Genomic DNA, 18,344 nt, shown 5'->3' with positions numbered 1-18,344 from the left:
CTATCAGATCTTTTTCAGTGACAGTTTCTGTTGATTTGGTTTTTTCTTTGAATGGATAATACTTTCCTGTTTGTTTGTATGCCTTGTGACTTTTTTGTTGAAAACTGAACATTTGAGTCTAATAATTTGGTAACTTGGGAAATTAGATTCTTTCTCTTCCCCTGGTTTGCTGGGTTTTTTTTTTTGTTGTTGTTGTTGTTGTTGTTTTAATTATTGTAGGTTGACTCTGTGCCAAAGATCAACTTGAGGTGTACACTTAAAGTCTTCTCAGGTCTTTTCTAAACCTGAGCCTTTCCCTGGGCATGTGCAGTCATGTTCCAGTTTTTTCTGTATGTGCAGTTTTGAGTATCCTAGTCTTTAAAGTTTGGCTCTCGACCTGGGAAAAAAGATAAAAATGAAGGGGAGGGAAAGGGTGCTAGCCCTTTAAATTCCCTGGAAGTGACTTTGGTTAGAGGGAGAGGGGCTTTCACAGCAATGACTGCCTGTCTCTTTGTCTGTACCTCTGTGGTAAGAAGCAACAATCAGCAATCCGAGCACAGGTCCACAATATTTGGAAAACAGGGAACTTTTTGCCTTCCCTGGCTCCTGTAAGCTGCATGCAAACTGCTCCAAGATCACATGCAGAGCTTCCTGCCATTGGGTGTGTGTGGGGGATGGGTAGCTGATATTGTACTAAGAACTGAAATTGACCAAACTTAACCACAATTTATGAGGACTGTCTAAGGCTTCCACTGGAAGTTGCAAGCCTTCAATATCCTTCAGAGTTCCAAAATAGTTACATTAGACAGATTCTACCAGTGCAATTATTGTCTAGGTGGGGAAACATTGCTGGTGTTTTCTACTCCACCATCTTCCCAGAATCCTTCAGTCTGTATTCATTCTTGACTCCTCTCTTTCTCTTATACCCCACATTCAGTTTGCTAGCAAATCTTGTCCTTTTTCCTGCAAAATATATCCAAAGGTTGATCAGTCTTCATTACCTCCAGAACTGCCACTCTGATCCTAGCCACTATGATTTCTCACCTAATTATTATAGTAGTCTTCTGACTGATATTCCCGTTTCTGCTCTTGTCCCCTTGTATGTTCTCAGCCCTGCTTTTGAATGATCCTTATAATAATCAGGTAATCTCTCTGTGTAAAACCTTCCTTCCTGAAGTAAAAGTCAAAGTCCTTATGGAGGACTTACTTGGTCCCCTCCTCTTACCTCTCTGTCCTTTTATTATTCTTTCTTCCTCTTGCTCACTTCACTTTAGCCTTATTGTTCTCCTTGCTGATCCTTGAACTAGTCAGGCATACCTCCTCTTGAGGGTCTTGAATTTTCTGTTTTCTTTTGACTGCAAGGCTCTTCCCCCAGCCACAGAGCTCATACTTTCTAGTCTTTACTCATGTGTCACTTTTTTTTTTTTTTTGAGTAAGTCCTTCTCTGACCACTGAATTTGAAATTACAATTCTCCTCCCTGCTGAATACTCCCTATCCCTTTGGTTCACTTATCTCCTTAGCCTTTAACACTACCTGTATGTATGCTATACATGTTTTATTTTTTCTTTCTCTCCACTGGAATGAAAGAACCTTAAGGACAGGGACATTTCCTTTATTTACTGCTGTATCCCTGGCACCTAAAATTGTGCTAGCATATGATGGTGCTCAGTTAATATTTGTTGAATGACTGAATTAGTGAATGGAGTGGCTAGGTTATCTTGGAATAGAAGCTTATTGTTCATTTATGCTCCATCTAATATTTCACAAAGAAGTAGAGGCAAAAAGTATCTAATACACAAACTGGAACCCATGAAAATGGCTTAGACTGTAATAAAGATTTGCGTGAAGCCATAGGAGTAGATGTCATAGCTTAGAGGGAGTATAAAGAGTCAGAAGAGAAAAAGGCTAGGGCCCTCCATGTAAGGTTGGTTAGAGAGCATCACTGTCCTTAGACTTAGCCAAGTATGAACCCTCCTCTGGGCCATGTGCTTTAGAGGTGCTTATCTGGCCTGTCTCTCCCCATGGAGTGAAGATGTTGGGGGGCTGGGGTGACTAGTCTACCTGGTCTCTTTCTAGATGAAGCTCTGAGTATTTGGATATCAGAATTCCCTGCCCATGTGGCCCTTCATGAGTCTGTTCTCTGATTCTCTCCTTTCTTGACTGTACTACCTGTATGGGCTCCTCTAGGTCTAAGGGATGCCCAAGGAGAAGTTATTCACAGGTGTGAGATCAGAGCTTGGACACGTAGGCTGGGATGTCTACATGAATGTATGTAAGGTCCCTTGTAGTATGGAGTAGAGCTAAAGGTAGGAAGAGAAATGGGATAGGCCGCAGGCCGTGGGAGGTGGTATGACCTTCCCATGCCCCATAGAGCTTGAGAGAGTCTGAGAATTTGAAATCAAAACTTGGCCTTTGAGGTTGTTGTAAAAGTATATTTATCAAGAGGATAAAATAATAAAATAGCCTGTTAGCTTGATTTATAATTTTAAACTATTTAGACATGGTATATAGGCTTCCTTTTGTATTCTTGCCCCAAGCCCCTTGAGAATTAGGGTTGGCCCTGTGAGAGGGAATTGAAAAGGAGTAGCTAGAGTGGGAGTAGAGATATTCAAGATAGAATTTCAAGGAGGTAATGATCAGCAGTGTCAGATGCTTCAGAGGCATCAACTCCTCTGAAGACAGAAATGTTTCCATTGGATTTGACAAGCAGAATTTAGTAAAAAATTCAGTTGAGTTGGGGTTGAAGTCAACCTTCAATAGAAGGAGGAGTACCTGAGAAATTAGGAAGTGGAAACAGGGTATAGGATTCTTTTCTAGAACTTTATCTGAGAAAAGAGGGAATTAGAGCAGTAACTGGAGGGATATGCAGGGTCATGGAAGAGGACTTTTCTATTTTTAAGATGAGAGGGTATTATAAGTGTTTATATATTGAGGGGAAGGAGCATATGTAAAATAAGAGAGTTAAGGAAAAAGAGGGAATAATTGATGAAGCAAGGCCTAAGATCCAGTGCATAAGTCAACAGATTAGCCTTTGAAAGCAGGAGGGATGTTTGAGGAAGTTTGGGAGTTAAAAGTAGGGCTTGGGATTTTTGGATGTGTACTGATGCTAAATTTGGGGGGTTAAGTAGGAGGTAGATGACTTAATAGGCAATAATATATCATTAGCATTGTTTTATAGTAGTTTTTTGGGTTAATCTTTTTTAAACTTGATTTTGTACTCCTGGGGAGCAGGGGTTATACCTGTAGGCGCTTATTAGAAACCTGTTGTTTGTTGCAAATGTAACCTATGGTACAGGGCATTGGTTATGTACTCATATCATATATCGGGTCTATCCTTACTTAGTAATTGTTACTTAGGGGCAACTTAAAATTTAAAGTTTGATAAAAACTTCTGATTCTTCAGTAACCTAGAAATAATTTCTTCTATTATGTAAATATGTATCATCAGGTGATCATTTGTTGTAATAAGTTTATACTATCTGTATCACACCTATTTTGGGCAACATAGTTTTAATAGAATTATATTAATACTGTCTTTTTTCCCCTCCTACTAGTAGTTCCAAAGAACTGCTGGTTCAGATTTTAGCTTTTGCCAAGTTGTGAACATAGTGAAGGATGCTTAGACTACTAAACATTCAAATTGTAAGTAAAATTTATTTCTGCTTTTGTAATGTGTATGTTTAGAAAACAGATTTTGGAAATAGTCATTACCTTAGCAAGCTTTAGTGTGATGAAACTGAGAATTTTTCTTAATTTTTCTTCTTAAGATACAAATACTTCCTATTATATCTTATATTTTATAAGATCAAAGAAGGGACTAATAGTACTGAACCCGTCGTAGGCAGTGAGATGAAATTTCTGCTTTTTTTCAGGTATTTCGTTTTATTGTAGAAGTTTATGGAAATTTTTTATTATTTTATTTCCATATCTGTTTGATGCCAGTAGTCAAACTTAATGTAAGGTCATAAAATTAATGGAATGACTTATTAGAAATATACTTTTTAAATATTCTTAATTTTTCTGCATTCTTCAACTTTGACATTAAAAAGTCTTGTTAGGGGCCGAGCCCGTGGCGCACTCTGGAGAGTGCGGGGCTGGGAGCGCAGCGACGCTCCCGCCGCAGGTTCGGATCCTATATAGGAATGGCCAGTGCACTCACTGGCTGAGTACCGGTCACGAAAAAGACAAAAAAAAAAAAAAAAAAGTCTTGTTAGAAATAAATCTCTGTGCTTTCTGTGTATGAAAATTTTAACATACTGTAAATTGATTAAAAAGTAACTTTTTAGGAACAATTTAATTCATAAATCCAAATATATATATAGGCATTCATCTTTCTAAAGGGGAAAAAGCTTAAGAGGTTAGGTTGAGAGGTTGCTTGAAACTATTTGTTTTATTGCATTTGAACTAATAGTGAAACAATTATTGAGGAAAGAACGATAAAATAATATCAAGGACATTCTAAGTGGTTTCACTACTTTATTTTAAACTACTGTACTTGAAAGTATAAGCAACCCAAATTAATCTGTCTTACAGTTCTTGTAGAGTATTCAGACTATGAATACGGAGTGAGATTGGTGCCATAAGCAAAAGACAGTTCCAATTATATTATTCTAACAAACAAACCAAATGAGCCAAAGAAGAAGAATGAAATATTTATCAACCAATAAATATTTTAATTTGTTATATAGACAATTAGTTTTAGAAGTTGTTGTCTCAGTCCAGCACATTTTATGTGTTCAATGCAAAATAGATATTAAAAATTTCTACTAAAATAATTCAGGAGTAAAATTACATTACATCTTCATAATGGGAGAAAGTTGTAATATTTTATTTCTTGGAATGTAAGTATCAATATCACTATATACAATAGCTTGATAAGAACTTATTCAGTATGTTTATAGATTTGAATATTAACTCATAAGAAGTGAAGTGCTCATTACTGCCCTCTTTTGATGCAGGGATATTGAAGCTTATCTCCTATTTCTTAGTTAAAACAGTGTTAAAAATTAAATTGCAAAATAAGTTATGCTTTATATCCTTCCTGTATACTTTTTATAACTTTTCAAATTTTTCCTCTTTTTAGACTGTGTGATTAATCATCTTTAGAAGACTGGATTACTGGATATCTACTCCACTCCATCTCTCATGATTTTTAAAACATGATAATGCAAACCTGTACCACTGGCAATCATCCATGAACTTTTAATTACACTGATTAATAGCATTTGAAGCATCCTCAGGGAATAAACAATGACATCAGCAGTGGTTGACAGTGGAGGTTCTCTTTTGGAGCTTTCCAACAATGGAGTAGAAAATCAAGAGGTTAGGCATCCAATTTCTGTTTTGTTCATAGAAGTCAATGCATGAGCTAATTTTGATATAATGGCAAACATGTATTTGAAAGTAGAAATGTACAATGCATGAAATTGTACATGTAAATGTTACATATTCTCATATAATTTAGGTAATGGAAAGTTGAGAAAGGAACTGCAGGGCTTACCTGATATTTATGGAACATGCATATATTAAAATGAACATGGAAGAAGGAAAGAAATGGAAAGAAAGAACACTGTAGTATTTGTTGAGAGATAAATTTAAATCCCTGATAAAATATATTGTCTTGGATTATGGAGTGTGGTATATACGAGTACTGTTCCTAAATACCTAAATTTCATTTATCTTAAGTTAGAATTCTGTATCTGCTTTACTTGTCATCTTTGTTTCTTGGTTATTGTTATATCTAATTCAGTATGGAGGTCCATCATATTTTAATCTAATATATATATATGTACTTATGAATTTAGATATTTAGTATATCAGAAAGGATATTTAGGTTTTGAAATTTTAGAGATGTAGAATTTTTAATCATTAGCATATTTGGTTATTGTTATTGATGATATTGAAGAATAAGAGATGGGAGCAGAAAATGGTAGTACCAGAAATATATGAACTGCCAGGTCCTGGCTTTTATTTCCACCATTTATTAAAGACTGAATATTAGAAGGGATCTAAATTATAATATGGTAGTGCTGTCATAATAATGGATAAATATTTGGTTAGAGGTGAGGTGGGAAAATGGAGAGTTTTCTGTATTAAAATCTTTTCTCAATTTTCTGTGGAAGGTAATGCTGTTATTCGTACCCGGTACCAGTATAGTGATAACAAGTTAAGACATCAGGCTGTGTATTCTGATGTCTGGATGCTTTTTCTTGCTTGCTTGGTATCCATTTAGTCTTCCAAGATCCAGATAAGCTGTGGGGAAATTCAGTGGGAAGGGGATAAAGTGAAGGTACTCCTTTTCTTTTGTCAGTGGACTTGTGACTCTTCAGTGTTCCTTTTGTATTAGAATCCAAAACTGGTTCAAAGTCCATTAAGAGAAGCCACAGCTATAGAACATGCTTTATTTCCTTAATTAATTTCTGTTTCTTCCTTCAAGATTCACTTTCTGTATGCTAACCTCACGGTATGATTCACCAAAGAGATGAGAGACTCAGGGGACTTCCATTTCCTCCTATATCACCCAGACCAAATACTGCTTCCTTAAAGTGCTTTATTTTTATCCTATAGTTTTGCTCTGTTGGCATTTAACCAGTATGAGGGGAGCTGCCATGAATAATAGGCAGACTATATTTACCTTGTGGTAATTAAAAGGTATCATTAATATGAGGAAAAACAGGCCAGTATTTGTTTCTGGAACCTCCTCGTATTTTTCTTCCTTTATGTGGAATCCCAGGTGTTCATGGCCAGGAGAACTGATTACCATGGAAGAAAGAAACTGATAAATTAAGTGACTTTACCAAGTTGTTATTGACTGATGATGGAGGAGGTCAGAAGGCAGTACTCTTAATGGGCATTTTAGGTAGTGTGTCACTAGAGTGGGGGAAGCTATTCTTGGGGAACTTTTTTTACTTTCATTTATTTGTTCCTTTGACAAATATTAATTGACCACTTATTGTGTATCAAGTACTTTGTTAGGCATTGGGGATAAAGTATTTAACAAGGGCTGTGAAAAATAATTCCAGGCTAGATGGGGCTGGCCAGTTAGTTCATGTGGTAGAGCATGGTGCTGATAACACAAAGGTCAAGGGTTTTGTATCCCCATACTGGCCAGCTCCCCCCCAGTAATAATAATAATAATTCAGGGCTAGAGATGGATGGAGAAGGTGGTGGGAGCTATTTTAATAAGTGTGGTCAGAGAAGACTTCTCTGAAGAGAAGTTTATAGCTAAATGAAATGGTGGATGGGGCCATAGAAATATCTGGGGGAAGAAAATTCTAGGAAGGGAGAAGAACCACTAATAATAGAAATATATTCTGATTTTACAAAGGGAGTCTTGAAAGTAGTAGTATTTGAAAGATTTTGTCTTATGAGAAGCTTTTCAGAAATATGTTTCCTGTATACAATAATATTTATACTCTAACATGTAAGGTGGGTAAAAAATGATTTGTCAAGATGTTACAATCATAGTCCCAGAATTGGAAGAAAAAGAATGTTTGAAAAGTGGTGAAGATCTGGAGATTTATTACCATGATTTTCAGGCTTTATTTTTTTATCATTTTTTTCCTGATTATAAAAGTAATGCATTTTATAAAATTAGGATTATTATGAATGAAAAAAATAAATATAAAAGATACTAAGGTATTATAGGCAGGTAATATGATTCTCCAGTTGAGAAAGCCAGTGAATATACTGAAAAACCTATTAAACCTACTGAGAGTGCTTAGTAATTTGGCTGAGTAGAAAATGAACATAAAAAAATAAGTAGCTTTGCTTTATAAGGCTGTAATTAGTTAGAAGAGATCGTGAAAAATAAGATCCTTTTCTGAAAATTAAAAAAAAATATAAAATATTGAGGAATAAACGTAAGAGATATATGGGATCTGTTTGAAGAAAATTGATTAATGATTCTGAAGGACATGAAAGAAAATTTTAGCTAACAAAGATATATACTTTATACTTGGATAGTAGTTTATCCCAATTAATCTATATATTTAATTCCATCTCTATCAAATGTTAGGGCAAGTTTGGGGAAAATTGATTATATGGATGTAAAGATCATATGGAAGAGTAAACATTTAGGAGTAACCAGAGCAATTTTTATAAAGGAAATGTACTGCAGGTGTGTCCCTTATAAATGGGGAGTTAATATAGAAAAAATATAAATGGATTTAAATAAATTTTTAAAAACACAATAAATACAAGTTCTAGAGGACAGCTGCTTCCAGACAAACAAGATTGGGAATTTTTCCACTTCAGGTTATGATGGAATAACTTAAACCAGACTTACACTCTCACTATAAACAACTAGGAAAGTGGACGAAACACAGGAAGCCACAGTTTTGAAGCATTGGAGGACAGTGTAGGACTGTGCTTCCTGAGAGAAGAGAATGTCACCTCTGCGATCACCTCTGCGATTGCACTGGCTTATTGCTTGGAACCACTTCCTAGGCTCTGGTGTAAGAAAAAGGAACCAAGAAGAGTGTAATTGTTTCGTTAAATTGAGGGAAAAAAATTTGGATTTTAGAGAGGCTAACAACTAATTTGAGGGGCAGAATGTCTAATAGAGGAAGAAGCAGCCCAGAGAAAGAACACCAGAACTCTTTGCTCGGTGGGCCCCTGACACTTTGGCTGAATACTCAGCTTTCAGGTGTAATGTGGAATTCCACAAAGCCAGGCAAAGAGTGATCAGAAAGGTGTAAACTCAGTAATTTACTCAGTAATTTAGAGAGTTCACTCAGGGCTGAGAGATATTAGAGTTCCTGCCAGCTAGAGTGGGGAGTCTTTGTTGAGTGCCCAGGGCATTCATTAAAGACTCCAGAAGGGTCATGCCTTATTTAGTAGGGGTAAACTAGCCGTAGAATAAAGTGTAGTCCAAACTTGCCCTAAAAATTTTTAAAAATAGGCCTTAAAAGTTGATTCATAAATAACTATCTGTTATAACACTTTAAAATACTGCAGTGAAATGTACCACCTAACAATTTAAGATTTACATAAAAGAACCAAATGAAACTTCTAGAGATCAATGTATACTATCTGAAAGAAAAGTTCAGTGGGTGAGATTAAAAATAGATTAGGTGCTACAAAAGAATAGATCAGTGAATTTGAGGATGGCAATAGAAACTACATTATGAAGCACAGAGAAAAAAAAAGTGAAAGAAAAAAGGAACAAAGCTTCAATCACCTGTGGGACAGTATAAAGTTGCCTTAACATACATTTAATGAGAGAGACAAGGACGAAATAAAAAATATATGAAAAAATAATGGCCATAAATTTTCCAAATTCAATGAAAAGAATGAACCCGTAGATCCAAACATTTAAAACTCCAAACAGGATAAAGCAGAGAACAAACAAACACAAAGGCACGTCATAATAAAATTACTGAAAGCCAGTTTCAGAGAGAAAATCTTAAAAGCAGCCAGAAAAAAAAAGATTTGCTACATACAGAAGGACAAAGATAAGCACTACAGACATCTTGTCTGAAACTGCAAGTCAGAAGATAATGATATTTTTTAAATGCTGAAAGAATAAAACTATCAACCTACAGTTATATATCCAGTGAAAATATTCTTCAAACTGAAGCTTTTTTTAGACAAACAAAAGCAGAGAGAATTTATTACCAACATACTTATTCTACAAGAAATGTTAAAAATAAACTCTTTAGGCGGAAGGTAAATGATACCAGACGGAAATTTAGATCTATACAAAGTAATGAAAAGCACTAGAGAAATGGTTAATATGTGGTTAAGTATAAAATACTTTTTGAAATTAAAAAAAATTAAAAATTTTATAGTGTTCAAAACACTTACCGTGAGATCTACCCTCTTAACAGATCTTTAAGTGTAAAAAATTATTTTTAAAATTTTAAAAAGGATAATTGTTTAAAACAAAAATAATAACAATATATTATGGAGTTTATAGTGTGAAGAAGTAAATGCATGTCAATAGAGCAAATGATAGGAGGAGGGAATTGGAAGAATATTATTGTAAGCTTTTTATATTATGCATAAAGTAACATAACTATTTGTAGGTAGACTGTAATAAAGAAGTACATTATAAAATCTTAGAGCAACCACTAAACAAATAAACAAATAAGCCAATATTTGAAGTAATATTAGTACTGAAAAATACCCAGCCCTAGAAAAGACAAAGAGAATAAAAGTAACAAGGAATAAATGAAAAAATTATTAACAAAGAACAAGATGTAAACCCTTTTATTGATATTAAGTGTGTATTTTCTAAACACCCCAATTAAAATGTAGACATTATCAGATTGGGTTAAAAAGCCAAACCTATATATGTTTCACACAAGAAATTCATTTTAAGTATATCAGCATAGTTTAAATATAAAAACTATTGAAATATATATATTTCTGTATCTGTACAAATGCTAATCATAAGAAAGCTGGAGTGGTTTTGGGGTAAGATTATTACCAGGCCTAATGAGGGCTGTTTTATAAATAATAAAAGGACCATTTTGTCAAGAAGGTACAACAATTCCGATATGTATCACTATCAGAGCTTCAAAATACATAAAGTATAAACTGACAGAATTGAAAGAAGAAACAGATAAATTCACATAATAGTTGGAGATTGCAGCATTCCTCTTTTAGTAATTAATAGAATAAGCAGATAGAAAATTAATAAGGATGTAGAAGACTTGAACAACATTATCAACCAATGTTACCTAATGGATGTTTATGGAACACTATACCCAAGAGCATAAGAAAACACATTTATTTCAAGTTTACATGGACAGTCAACCAAGATAGATCATGTGCTGGGCTATAAAATAAATCTCAATAATTATAAAAAGTATTGAAATCAGGGCCGAGCCCGTGGCGCACTCGGGAGAGTGCGGCGCTGGGAGTGTGGCGACGCTCCCGCCACGGGTTTGGATCCTACATAGGAATGGCCGGTGCACTCACTGGCTGAGTAACGGTCACGAAAAAGACAAAAAAAAAAAAAAAAAAAAAAAGTATTGCAATCATACATAGAGAGTTGTCTGACCAAAACAATTAAAATAGAAATTAGCAACAAAAAGATACTTGCAAAATCCTCAAATATTTGGATATAAAACAGCTTTCTTCCATATTACTTATAGGTTAAAGAATAAATCACAAGAAAAACTAGAAAATATTTAAACTGAGTGAAAATAAACAATATATCAAAATTTGAGGGATATAGCTAAAGCAGTGTTTAGAGGGAAATTTATAGCTTCAAATACTTATATTGGAAAAGGAGAAAAGTCTAAAATCAGTCATCTAAGCTTTTGCCTCAACAAGCTAGAATATGAAGATCAACTTAAACCCAGTGCAACTAGAAGGAAGAATATAAAAAAATAAAAACTGAAATCAAAGAAGTTGTAAATGTACAAACAATAGAGAAATTAAGCCAGAAGCTGATTCTTTGCAAAGACGAATAAAATTGATGTCTCTAACTAGACTGCATAAGAAAAAAGGAACAGAAGGCAAAGATTACGAATATCAGGAATGAAAAGCGATTATTATTATAGATATTAAGTATTATGAACAACTTTGTTTCAATAAGCTTGACAACTTAGATGAAATGGACAAATTCCCTGAAAGTAATTTCAAAAGGAGTAGAAAGCCTGAATAGCTCTATATCTTTTAAATGAATTGAACTGCTAGTCAAAGTCTTTCCCACGAAGAAAACTCTAGGGCTAATAGCTTTATCGATGATCTACCAAGCGTTTAGGGAAAAATAACATCAATCCTGCACAAACTCTTTCAGGAAATGGAGAAGGGAGCATTTTCTAACTTATTTTATGAAGCCAGCATTACTCTGATACCAAGATCAGACAGATATTATAGGGAAAGAAAACTGCAAACCACTGTCTTTCATGAATATAGAAACAAACATCAATCCAGCAGCATATAAAAGGGATCATGTCATGACCAAATGGGGTTTATCCCTTATGGTGGGTTTAATCAGTTGATGTAATTTGCCATATTAACAGTGAAAAAGAAAAATAATGTGAGTATGTCAGTAGCAACATACAGAAAACCCATTGCCAGAATTCAACACCTTATTCATTATACAGAATCTCTAAGCTAGTAATAAAGGACAACTTCTTCAATCTGATAAAATGCATCTGTGAAAAACCCCCAGCCAGCATCATACTTAATGCTGGAAGACTGAATGTTTTCCCTTTCAGATTAAGAGCAAGGCAAGAATGTCTGTTCTAACTACGTCTAGTCAACATTGTACTGGCAACATTGCTAAAAGGCAAAAAAATTAAAGACCCACAGATTGGAAAAGAAGTAGTAAAACTTTCTAGATAATAAGGTCATGTACATAGAAATTCCTAAAAATCTACACAACTATTAGAATTAATTTAGACTGCTCAGATGATTCAATATGAATATGTAAAAATCAATTATTTTTATATATGAGTATTAGTAACATACAATTGGAAAATTAGAAAGTAGTACTATTTAATAGAGCATCAAAAAGCATAGAGGTAAGTTTAATGAAATATATGAAATACTTGTACACAGTAAAACTACAAACTGTTGTTGAGAGAAATTAAAGACCTGCATAAATGGAGATATATCATGTTTATGGATTGGAAGACGTATTGTGGGTAAGAACAAAGCTGGAGTGCTTACACATATGATTTAAAGACTTACTATAAAGCTCTACTAATTGAGACAGTGTGGTATCGGTGTACCAACAGACATGTAGATCAGTGGAATATAATATATACCCACAAATATAAGGCTGATTGATTTTCAGTAATACAATTCAATGGAATAATGTAATTCAGTGGAGAATGGATAGTTGTCTAAAAATGATGGTGGAACTGGATATTCATATGCAGATATGCGAACCAGAATCCTCTCTCACATTGTACACTATAACATAAAATCGATTATAGATTTAAATGTAAAAACTAAGCTATAAAAACTTCTGGAAGAAAACACAGGAAAAAATTTTCTGAACTTGAAATAGGTAATGATTTCTTAAGATTGAACACAAAAAACATGAACTTAAGAGAAAAATGATTAATTGAACTTCATTAAATTGAAAAATGTCTGCTCTTTAAAAAAATTCTATTAAGAAAATGAAAAAAACCAAAGGATTGGAAGAAAATGTTTACCATACTCATATTGACAAAGGACTTATGTTTAGAATATATAAAAAGTTGGAGATAACTCATTAAGGTGGGCAAAAGCTTTGAACAGGTAATCACATGAATGACCAATAAAATGCCCAATAGTATTAGCAGTCTGGGAAATGCAATTTAAAACCAGAAGGAGATCCTACTACATACTTAGAATGATGAAAATTACAGAGTAACACCACATATAAGAAAGGATATGGAGCAGCTGGAACTCTCAAACATTGCTAATGGGAATATAAGCACTTTGGAAAATAATTTGATGGTCATTTTAAAATTAAATGTACAATTACTATATGATCTGCTAATTTTAACTCCTATATAAATATGGAGTGGTAGGGTCAGGAAGAGCAAGGACATTCATAGGAGTGTTACAGCCATATGAAGAGAGGTGAGTGGATAAAGAATTGGAATATCTATAACAGAATTTCCAGCAATAAAAAGAAGTGAAATTTTTCTTTGGTGGCTGGCCAGTATGCAGATCAAAACTCTTGAACTTGGTGTTATAACACCGTGCTCTAAGGAAATGAATTATTGCTACATGCGACAACATGTATAAATATCGACATTAAAGAAATTGGACACAAAAAGCACAAACTGTTGATTCCAATATGAAATTTTAGAAGAGGCAGATTTACAGGGATAGTAATCTATAGGGATAGATTGATGGTTGCTTAGACTTCTGTGTGTGCGTGTGTGTATGTGTGCGTGTGCGTGTGCGTGCGTGCGTGTGTGTGTGTGTGTCTAGTGGGTGCAAGGGAACTTTCTGAGGTGATGGAAATGTTCTATTTCCTGAGTGTGATGGTAGTTACAGGGATGTCTACTTTGTGAAAATCCATAGGAGTACACTTCAAATGAGTGCATTTTATTGATATAAATATACCTGGATAAAGTTGATTAAAAATAAATAAGATTCTCCCACAGGTTTTATATTATACAGATGTTATCTATTTTTAAGTTTTTCAAATTACCCCTTACTGGCTTTACGTTTTTTTCTTGTTGTTATTCCAGTTGTTATTTTTAAATGAAAAAGAAGTATTTTGATTTTTCTTCTTAGTTATACAGGATCATTGTAAAAAACAGTAAACTCAGACAAACTGAGAAAATGAAAACCCATCTTTTTGTCTGTTTACCTCTCTCTCATCACAATATTAATAGTTTGAGATATATTTTTCCAGACTTTTTAATGTATATGTAAAATAAATATTTAAGTGGAATCGTACAGAAGTACTGTTCTGTGGCCCATTCTCTACCGCCTCTCCACTTATTTATATCATGAATATTTTTCCATGTCAATATATAAATATCTGCCTTAACCGTACTTATTTATTTTTCATCGAATCATCATTGATTCAATTAAATAATTAAATTCAATTAAATAATCATAACCCTAGAAAAAATCTAGGGTTATGGGAGGTGGGAGGGGGGAGGGAGAGGGTGATGGGGAGAGATTGGCTAAGGGGCATAAAGAATAAGCATGACTTGTAATCATTTGTATGCTAATAATATCTATTTGACCATCAAACTGATTACTGATTCTCCTCTGAAAAAGTAATGGTTACTCTGTTGATTTGTTGCCTAGATGATCTGTCCAGTGCTGAGAGAGGTGTGTTCAGGTACCCCACTATTATTGTAGAGTAGATACATCTGTCACTCTGGAATGGGCTTTGTGGAGAGAGATGTCCTCTTTTCTTTGGTCTCTGCTGTGACTCTCCTTGTGTCATTGCACTTAAGTGGCTGGTGGGCCATCTGTACAGTGATTGTGGCATCTAGCTACTTTAGCGGCACCTGTGGCTATTGTGGTGGCTGTGGTGGGCCATCCACATGGAAGTGGTGTTTTTGGTGTGCTTCTTGCCTGGTTGTGGGAGGAGGGGTCGGTCCCCGGCTGCAGACCTCAGGACAACAACATTCTAAGATGTTGCAGAGCAATTGGGTGGGAGGGGGAGAGGGGAAGGGGGAAGGAAATAGGGTGGGAGAAGGAGGGAGGAGTGGGGGCATGGTTGAGGCCCATGGCACTCTTCTCATTCCTGCAGGGGAGACCAGGGGCATTCCAGTGGTGGTTTGGTCATTGCTGGGCTGAATGCAGATGTCAGGGGGGTGTGGCCGAAGCCCTTGGCCCCCCACTGCCCTGGCTCCCCCACCGCCCCAACTCAAGAGCCCAGGGTGCATCCTGTGTTGGCTCAGTGGTCATCAATGGACTAGGTACGGGTGTTGGGGGGGGGGGGGCATGGCTGAGGTCCTTGGGCCCCCCCGGCTTGGGAGCCTGGGGCACTTCCTGCCATAGCTTGGTGGTCATTGCTGGGCTGGTTACAGGTGTCAGGGGGTATGGTTGAGGCCCCCAGACCTCACCCCTCCTTGGCTTGAGTGCCTAGGGGACTTCTGATCCTTCTAGGTTTTGTAGGTGTTCTTTGGTGGTATGAGACAACCTTTGCTAGTTGATATCAAACTTTGTCTCTGGTCTGTGAATATTTTGTTTTTTCTCTCAGTTCTGTTTTGAATTATTCACTATTTCCACTACTTGAACTCTGTGCTGGAACTAATTTGTTGTCCTTTGCTTACTTCTAAAATGGGGGAACTTCCTGTGGGACCAGCACTTGAGCCCTATAGTTGAGCTAAATTGCTGCTTTGCTGCTGATTCCCTGGGGAAGGCTTTTTGTGCAGCTCAGGTTTTAATGGTTGGCTTTGTAGGTACTTCAGGTTCTTGTAAGATCAAGTACACCTGGGTTGCGTAGAAACTCTGGTCTGGACCTGAGTCTTTTCAGCAAACTGCACCCTCTGTAGATCTGTATTCCTGACCTGTCTACACAGAGTGGGCCTGGACTGATTGGAGGGCAGATCAGCTGTCCTTGCTGTGCCCCATTGTTCCCCTGGCGGACCTGTCTCCCCTACTGCCTGTACTCCAGACACTTCCCATGGGGCCATGTGATGGCCCCTTGTGATGACTCACCAGTCTCTGAGTGGCTCCTTTTTTCACTTGTTGTGGCTCCTCGCTTGTATGTGGAGGTCTTGCTGGCCTAAGGGCCACCAAGACCCTCTTCTCCCCTGCTGCCTCTAAGCAACCTCATACAAAGGGCACAGCAGTGACTTTTGCCAGCTCTTGCTCTGTGCGCTCACCAGCTTCAGCCTTGAAGTGACCGGGAAATGGTAGGAGCGATCCTTTCTTCCTCTCATTGTGGCTTCTCCTGCCTTCATGCACTTCACAGGTCTCTCCTCTTCCCCTGAGCTCTAGTGGCCCCAGCTTGTCTGTGCTTGCTTTTTAATAGTTGTAAATTGGTTGATTTGTGGAAGAGAGTGACACTGGGGACCGTCTATTCTGCCGTCTTGACCAGAAGCCTGCCTTAACCTTTTAATTGATGCTGAATATAATCTCTTGTTGTATGGATATATGCTAGTTTATTCAGTACCTTTCTGATGGATGCATGTTTTCTTTTTTTTGCATTACGAACATGTAGGTTAGAAGACTTGTCTTAAAACTGGGTTTTCATAGAGCATACTGTTTTTACTTTGGTGACATTTATTTGGAATGGCTTCTGGGGGTGAACAGTGGGAGGTGGGGGTGATTAGTCCCCCCAAAGCCTGCCACACTGTATATTTCAGTTTTGATAAGACTTTTGAAGGTGGCCTTACTCTTATCACAAAAGAAAAAACGTGTGACAAATTTATGTATTTTTAATGTACTCCTGAATTTCATGTCTTTCTATATATTCCTAAAATATAGTGTAAAAGGATTACAGTACCACTGTCTTCAGCCATTTTATTGTATTTGTCTTTGGAAACTTCTAATACCTGGGGAGCAATGACTGAGTGAATATAAAAGCACTTTTTAGGTAAATACTGCAGTATTGCACTTGTGCTGCCTCTTTAAACTAAGAATCTCTCTCCTTTTTTAAAATTATTATCATTATTTTTTATTGAAACATAGTTAATTGTACATATCTGTGGGGTACAGAGTTGAATATTAATATCTGTGTGCAATATTATGCTGAAATCAGAATAATTAGTATATTCAACATTATACAATATAATCTTTTTTTGTGGCCTTTTACCAATTCCTTCTTTACCACCCCTCCCCCTTCTCCCATCTCTGGTAACCTCAGTTCTGTTCTGTCCTTTTGAAAGTTCAATGCATTATTGTGGTCGTTGTGTCTTTCTTTTTAGTTTGTTTCTTTTAGCTTCTACTTATGAGTGAGAACATGCGGTATTACTCTTTCCATGCCTGGCTTATTTTACTAGCATAATTTTCTCTACATTCACCCACATTGCTGCAAATGACAGGATTTCTTTTTTATGGCAGAGTAATATTCCATTGTGTAAATACACCACATTTTCCTTATCTAGTCAACTGATGATGGACATTTAGGTTGGTTCCAACTCTTGGCTTTTGTAAGTAGAGCTGCACTATGTATGTGAATGCAGGTATCCTTTTGACATGGTGAATTCCATTCCTTTGGGTATACACCCAGCAGTGGGATTGCTGGATCATATGGCAGTTCTGTGTGTAGTTGTTTGAAGAACCTCTGTACCGTTTTCCAAAATGGCTGCATCAATTTACAGTCCCACCAACAGTGTAGGAGGGTTTCTTTTTCTCCACCTCCTCACCAGCATTTGTTCATTCTCTTTTTTATAATAGCCAGTCTAACTGGGGTGAGATGGTATCTCAGTGAGGTTTTGATTTGTATTTCCCCGATGCTGAGTGATTCTGAGCATTTTTTCTTGTGTCTGTTGGCCATTTGTATATCTTCCTTTGTGAAATGCCTAGTCAGCTCTCTTTGAGTGGAAGTTTTAAAGATCACTGTTAGTACTTATAGTAGGGTTGAAATATAGGAAATAGGATGTCTAGATACATTTGAATTTCAAAAAATGATTTGAATTTCAGATAATACAACCAATAACTTTTTACTTTATGTAAGTCTCAAATATTGTGTGGACAATCTTATACTTATTATTCATTGTTTATCTGAGATTCAACCTTAACTGGGTATCTTATATTTTTATTTGTTAAGTCTGGCAACTCTAGCTTATAGGGAATTAGATAGGTTGTGCCAAGACCTACTGAATCTGGACTTTATGCCTTTTATTTATTGCATATTTTGGTGACTTAAGCAGAGTAATCCTAAGTAAAATAACCTAGTGGATGTGTTACCTTTTAAAGCAAAAAGTCCTGATTTTTTTCTTCTACCCCTTTCTGCAGTAAAAATAGCTAATTTCTCTTCACAGTACAA

The 18,344-nt window shown here is 36.0% G+C and overlaps 1 protein-coding gene across 6 annotated transcripts in view; it reads left to right on the top strand.

Annotated features, from left to right (window-relative positions):
• Window positions 1-18,344, top strand: part of ELF2 (E74 like ETS transcription factor 2) — a 99,971-nt gene that overhangs the window by 16,480 nt on the left and 65,147 nt on the right. For 3 of the 6 annotated variants that reach the window (XM_063107691.1, XM_063107692.1, XM_063107690.1), the window contains exons 2-3: window positions 3,535-3,622; window positions 5,064-5,302. The exons of 2 other annotated variants lie outside the window; for them this stretch is intronic. In XM_063107691.1, the coding sequence (XP_062963761.1) occupies window positions 5,231-5,302 (72 nt within the window). In that variant the 5' untranslated portion in view covers window positions 3,535-3,622; window positions 5,064-5,230. Of the gene's footprint in view, window positions 1-3,534; window positions 3,623-5,063; window positions 5,303-18,344 lie in introns of those variants that run through there. One more of the 6 variants, XM_063107697.1, reaches the window with a different exon arrangement.

This window comes from Cynocephalus volans, chromosome 9 (genome assembly GCF_027409185.1).
Source record: "Cynocephalus volans isolate mCynVol1 chromosome 9, mCynVol1.pri, whole genome shotgun sequence".
Taxonomy (NCBI): Eukaryota; Metazoa; Chordata; class Mammalia; order Dermoptera; family Cynocephalidae; genus Cynocephalus; species Cynocephalus volans.
The sequence above is the reverse complement of the archived record's forward strand: the minus strand, read 5'-3'. Positions and strand labels throughout refer to the sequence as shown.